The 6,320-nt window shown below is 40.6% G+C and overlaps 1 protein-coding gene and 1 long non-coding RNA gene across 2 annotated transcripts; both read right to left on the bottom strand.

The window, feature by feature from the left end:
• Positions 1–820: 820 nt before the first annotated feature.
• LOC130285306 (uncharacterized) lies at positions 821–1,967 on the bottom strand. The gene is made up of 2 exons (XM_056536663.1): positions 1,373–1,967; positions 821–1,282 (listed from the first exon to the last, which is right to left on the bottom strand). The coding sequence occupies exons 1-2, from the start codon at positions 1,817–1,819 to the stop codon at positions 821–823; spliced, it is 909 nt and encodes a 302-aa protein (XP_056392638.1). The 5' UTR covers positions 1,820–1,967.
• Positions 1,968–2,024: 57 nt separating this feature from the next.
• Positions 2,025–3,323, bottom strand: LOC130284988 (uncharacterized). The gene is made up of 3 exons (XR_008847207.1): positions 2,938–3,323; positions 2,640–2,819; positions 2,025–2,317 (listed from the first exon to the last, which is right to left on the bottom strand). It is a non-coding gene; the product is annotated as an uncharacterized LOC130284988 (long non-coding RNA).
• Positions 3,324–6,320: the final 2,997 nt, after the last annotated feature.

The following is a 6,320-nucleotide window of genomic DNA, read 5'->3' on the forward strand; positions in this document are numbered from 1 at the left end:
CAAGAAGGGGTGTGTCGTAGTTGTTGGTCAGACGGCCTGCAAAACAAAGAAGAAGCAAAGAAGAATGGAGAAATAGGAAAAACCAATTCGTACCATATGGAAAAAACATATAATAGTGAGTATGGCATAAACACACCATATAACAGTAAGAAGACATGAAAACCACCCAAGTGAACTGTTAAAAAATGAGAATAAAATAGAATGAGGGGCAAGACAGCCCGACCCACCAAATAAGCCAAACTCAGAATGTGTATAATACTATAAGAAACACGTGTGTACACATATACACACACACATGTGTATATATATATATATACACACATATACACATATACACACACACACACCCACCCACATAAGAGGTGTTAAATACAAGGAAAATCAACTTCGTAAGTGTGAGTAAATAATAGTTAATCAACCCATGACAACAGTCATACATAGACAGAATCCCCAGCAAAATGGAACCGTATAAAAGTGCCAACTAAGGTTCCCAGAGGCTAACATAACAGAAAGAAGCATTGTTAAAATACTTACCAGGTGGCAAACCAATAAGAAGCCATATCACAGGAAAGGGGCAAAGCTGTTGTACTCATTTAGTCCATATGGGGACCTTGCTCGCAACTTCTCAATCCACATCGTTTCTTTTTTGGCTAGAGCCCTTTTCCAGTCTCCACCCCTTGTGTCAAAATACACACGATCAATGCCGCGTACCTGTAACAAAGAGGAATCACACCCATAAGCAATCTTAAAATGTCTCGGTAGGGTCTTTAGGGTGTCTATGTCATCAACATCTTTGGCCGCAAGTATGTCTAACACATGTTCACGGACCCGTCTGCGCAATTCCCGTTAAACCCACATAAATCTTTCCGCACGGGCACGAGGCCAAATAGACGACACCATTGGTGGCACAATCAATTCGATGTGTAATCCGATATTCTTTACTGTTGTCAGAATTGGCAAAGGTCTCAGATTTCACAATATTTTTACAAGCAACACAATGGCCACATGTGTACGTGCCCCACTTCGGGCCTTTAGACCCAAAGGCATTAGATGGAGTGGTCCCCCTGTGATAACTATGTACCAGCAGATCCTTTAGGTTTTTTGATCGCCGATAAGTCAGCGAAGGTTTGTCCGGGAGATGACTCGCAAGTATTGGATCAGATAATAATATAGGCCAATACTTGCCTAAAATTTTATGTACTTCTGATGTCCTAGAGTGATGGTCCACAATAAGTCTAATCATGTTCTCATTGTCCGGGTGCGCTATGTTCATCTTTTTGCCCTGTAAGAGAACGTCCCGTGAGGACATTTTTGCACGTTTATACGCACGTTTAAGACACTGGCCACTATACCCCCGTTCTTGAAAACGTACCTGTAGATCTTTGGCTTGTTTTTCAAAGTTGAAATCGTTGGAGCATATTCTCCGAGCCCGTATGTACTGTCCCACCGGGATGTTATTTATCAGGTGACGAGGATGTGCTGATGTTGCATGAAGGACCATATTTGCCGCAGTTTGCTTCCATAAAAGGTCAGTCGTAATAAAACCCTGTTCGTCCACATCAATTTTTATGTCCAAAAAATCAATGGAGGGCTTAGCAATGGAGTATGTTAATTTGATATTGATGGAATTGCAGTTAAGTCGTGCGATGAATTCTTCCAATTCTATTGACGTACCCTGCCAGATGATAAGAATATCGTCAATATAACGCCCCCAAAATTGCACCTTCTCGATGCCAAGTACGGGGTTGGTAAGAAAGATACCCCTCTCCCACAGCCCCAGGAAAAGATTGGCATATGAGGGCGCACAAGACGCCCCCATTGCCGTTCCCTGGAGCTGCAGGTAGAGGGTCTCCCTGAAGATAAAGAAATTGTGTGACAGTATGAACAGTAGAGCCTCTTCCAAGAAAGTGCATAGATTTTTAGGCAGAGTGCTAGAAGCCAAAAAGAAGCTTACCGCTTCAATTCCATCCAGATGTCTAATAGACGTATAAAGGGACTCCACGTAACGAGGAGCATATTTTCATCCAATTGTATATGATTAATTTTCCGTAGGACATCATTGGTGTCTTTCAGATAAGACGGCAAGTTCTCAACTAATGGAGAAAGAAAAAAATCAATATATTTGCACAATGGCTCACTCAGATTATTGCACCCTGACACAATCGGTCGGCCAGGGGGACATTTGGCATTTTTGTGGACCTTGGGCAACAAATAAATTGATGCTACCGTAGGGTCCTTTGGCATCAGAGAATCACGTTGTTTTTCAGTCAGGACACCCGTGTCAACAGCTTGTTGTAATAGTCTGGACAATTCCTCCCTGAAAGATAAAGTGGGATTGTAGGTAAGTCGCTTGTAGCATTCCTCTTGGCGTAATTGACGCATCATTTCTCTCTCATACATGGACTTAGGCCACAAAACCACATTTCCCCCTTTATCTGAGGGCTTTATGACAACCTCTTTGAGCCCTTGTAGCTCCTTCAACGCTAATCTCTGTGGCCTAGTCAGGTTGTCATAATGCCTGGTCTCTGGGATATCCGCAATATCCTTTGAGATCAATTTCACAAAGAGGTCGATTTCTGGGAACATAGATACAGATGGAAACTTCTGAGATTTAGGTAGCAGACTTGTAGGAAACCTACCTTCCTGTGATGTGGCAGTCTCCATCTCCTGTTCCTGGAGTAAATCCATTAGGGTCTGAGTAACTTGCTGGTCAGCAGTACAGGTCAAGTCAAATGATGTTGAAGCGGTGGTCTGTGGGCGTGCATTGTCAAAGATTTTCTTGAAAGTGAGTTTGTGTGCAAAGAGGTGCAAATCTTTTACTGTCGAGAAATTGTCAAACTTACTAGTGGGGCAAAATGATAGGCCCAAATTCAACACTTCACATTGTGCTTCAGTAAGTATATGGGTTGACAAATTTATAATTTTATTTGGACTCACCTGGTTGTCATTCTTGTTGGTATTTCCACGTTTTTTTGTCGGAGCCCTCCGGTTGCTGTCATACTCCATTTTTCGCTTCCTGTCCCGAGCCTCACGGGGGTAATAATATCTCTGAGAGGTTGAGACGGATGAACCTGCACTTGTGGAAGCAACTGATGACATGGAAGCCGTGCGAATTAATGTAGGTAACGGTTGTTGACGCCATCTATAAATCCTACTGGATAACGCATCCTGTTGATCTCGATGATATTTTCTAGATTTAATCGTTTGAATTTCGTTCTCCCAAGTTGTGAAGTTGCCATCCAATTCCTTGTTGAATGAGTCAATCTCATTCTGGGGCCAATCTCTAATCAGGGTAGACTGCAAAACGCCAATTTCCTCCTCAATTTTTTCTGTGTGTTAAGTCCCACTAAAAGTTCAAGGAACTTTCTAGAGCAAATATTGCAAGCGTCCTCCCATTGTTCCTTAAATCCACTGTCATCAATGGGATAGGACGGAAAAACCTGGACTCGTAGGCCCCTGGAGATAAGGTTGCCAGCAAGGTATTTCTGCAAAAACATACGGTTCCACCATACCTTGGTCCGTCTATGTAATAAGTTACGTAAATTTCTTTTTTGATCACTTCTGAGAATGGAGTCCACGCCGGTTGTAGACTGAGTGCCAAATAAGTCTTGGGCCTTGGCTAGCCATGTTGCATCTCGACTTTTATAGTCCATGTGGAAGAGCACTGTCTCCTTAAGAATCTGTTTGAACACAGAAAAAAACTAAATAAGTCAAAGCACCAAAAAAGGGGGGAGGAGATATGCTCATAGATGTATAGGGTCCTGTGGTAAATACTCTAAATATGAAACCAAAAGAAAAAGAAACCACTTGAGAACGGACCATGTATAAACTAAAATGAGTTTTATTGAGAATAATATCAAGACATATAATGATTTCACACACAGCGTGGACAAACAAAAAGTGGGAACCAGGGAGCAGGGGGAGATAAAAAGAAAGTAACAATAGTATATATAGTGTCCAAGTGTGCTGAACAATTTAAAGTGCCAGCAACGTGCCATGAGTAAATAGGACCAGTATCTTAAAAACGCACACAAAACGGATCACAGAGAAAACCAGATATAATAGTGGCATAAAACAGTGAGACTCCCTCCGCTCCCCAGTTACCCACCAGACCTCTCAACTGGTGCCAGAAAGTTACAGATTTGTAAATTACTTCTATTAAAAAATCTTAACCCTTCCAGTACTTGTCAGCTGCTGTATGCTCCACAGGTAGTTCTTTTCTTTTTGAATTATTTTCTGTCTGACCACAGTGCTCTCTGCTGACACTGATAGCGTATTTGTGGTCACTTTTTATATCATTAAAAAATTAATAGAAAGCGTTCAAAAAGTCTGATCAATACAAAAATGGTACTGCTAAAAACTTCAGATTACGGCACAAAAAAATTGCCCTAATGCCGCCCCCTATGCAGAAAAATAAAAAAAGTTATAGGGGTCAGAAGATGACCATTTTAAACGTATACATTTTCCTGCATGTAGTTATGATTTTTTTCCAGAAGTACGACAAAATCAAACCTATATAAGTAGGGTATCAATTTAATCGTATGGACCTAGAGAATAAAGAGAAGGTATAATTTTTACTGAAAAATGTACTGTGTAGAAACGGAAGCCACCAAAAGTTATGATCGGGAGCTTTTTTTTTCCTTTTCGCCGTAGATTTTTGGGTAAAATGACTGTCATTACAAATTAGAATTGGTGGTGCAAAAAATAAGCCATCATATGGATTTTTAGGTACAAAATTGAAAGGGTTTCTGATTTTTAAAAGGTAAGGAGGAAAAAACGGAAAAACCCTCCGTCCCCAAGGGGTAAAATCACTCCGCTTTTCCCAAATTAAAAATCTGTAAACAAAATAAACATATGTAGTATTACCCATCCATAAATATCCGAACTATAAAAATTGAACATTAATTAATCCAAGCGGTCAATGTCGCATACATAAAAAAAAATTCCAAAGTCCTAAATTGCATATTTTTGGTCATTTTGTATACCCTAAAAACTGTATGAAAAGCGATCAGAGTCCCATCCAAACAAAAATGGTACCGATAAAAACCACAGACCATGGCGTAAAAAATGAGCCTTCATAAAGCCCTGTATGCAGAAAAATATATAAGTTATAGGGGTCAAAAGATGACTATTTTAAACATACTAATTTTGGTTGTAATTTTTAAGTCGTAAAATAAAGCCTAAACAAAATGGGTATCCTTGTAGCACTATGGACCCACAGAATAAAGATAAGTTGTCATTTTTACCAAAAAGTGCACGGAAGCCTCTAAAATGTACAAAATGGCCCTCAAATTAATTTTTTTTGTTTCGCCATAGATTTTGTGGTGAAATTGATGTTGTTGGGTCTATAAATATTGATCGCTATATCTATACTCATATGCCTTTGCTAAATGCTATATACTATAGCTAAAATATTGCAGAAGAACTTTATTTTCCTTAATTCAAAACATTTCAGCTTGCTCTTTGCCTGTAATTAAGATGAGAACCTTGGATGGAGCCAAGATACAAGAAGTTAGCAGTTGAAGTCTAAACATTGGGCTTTGTGGAAGGAAGGAAAAATCGCAAGATAGAGAAGATGCAACATAAGTGACCTATGCTATGCCATGCTCAAATGACCAATCAAGCATATAAAACGATGATTTGATGCAATAGTTTTACCCTCCCCTTTTTGTCAATTGTAAAAACTAATGTGATTTTCTAATAAAGGGCAGAGCTCCTTGGGAGTCAGTGCTGAGAAGGGGATTTATACCAACATTGTCTGGTGTTAATTTGCTTATGTCAACACTCAGCAAAATAGCACAGCGGTAGTCACTCACAGTTTAAGGCCTCACTGCAAGGCATCCTTGACAATGTCATTACACTGAAGAAAAAAACAAAATTGCAAAAATGGAAACTTTCTGGCACCAGTTCATTTTAATAAAATTGCTTTTCACTGGAGTACCCCTTTAATGGACCACTCTGCAAAACTGATACCCTGGCCCAGATTTATCTGCCTGAAACCCAAAATGTCTGGTTTTGTTAAAGGAAATCTGTCACCAGTGTCACCTCTGCACTAACCTGTCGGTACAGAAAGGTAGTGCAGGTGACACTGATGACAATGGTATTTAACTTGTCCCGTTCCGTGCTGGGGATCTCCGATAATCTTCTCCGGTAAGCTTCAGCTCCGGGCCCGGCTTGGGCAGAGCTTAGTGACACCACCGCTGCTGTTCTCTAGCAGTGGGACCCAGCAGTGATGTCACTGAGCTCTGCCCATGCCCCAAGCCGCTGCTGCTCACTCCTGGGTCCCACTGCTAGAGAACAGCTCCGCCCATGCCCCAAGC

The sequence above is a fragment of the Hyla sarda genome, chromosome 8 (genome assembly GCF_029499605.1).
Source record: "Hyla sarda isolate aHylSar1 chromosome 8, aHylSar1.hap1, whole genome shotgun sequence".
NCBI lineage: Eukaryota > Metazoa > Chordata > Amphibia > Anura > Hylidae > Hyla > Hyla sarda.

Bases quoted from the DNA above. Each gene is read 5' to 3' on its own strand.
- LOC130285306 (XM_056536663.1), bottom strand. From the start codon at position 1,819: ATGGGGGCGTCTTGTGCGCCCTCATATGCCAATCTTTTCCTGGGGCTG. The intron at 1,283-1,372 runs GTACGTTTTCAA...GTTCTCTTACAG, and splicing joins AACAAGCCAAAGATCTACAG to GGCAAAAAGATGAACATAGC.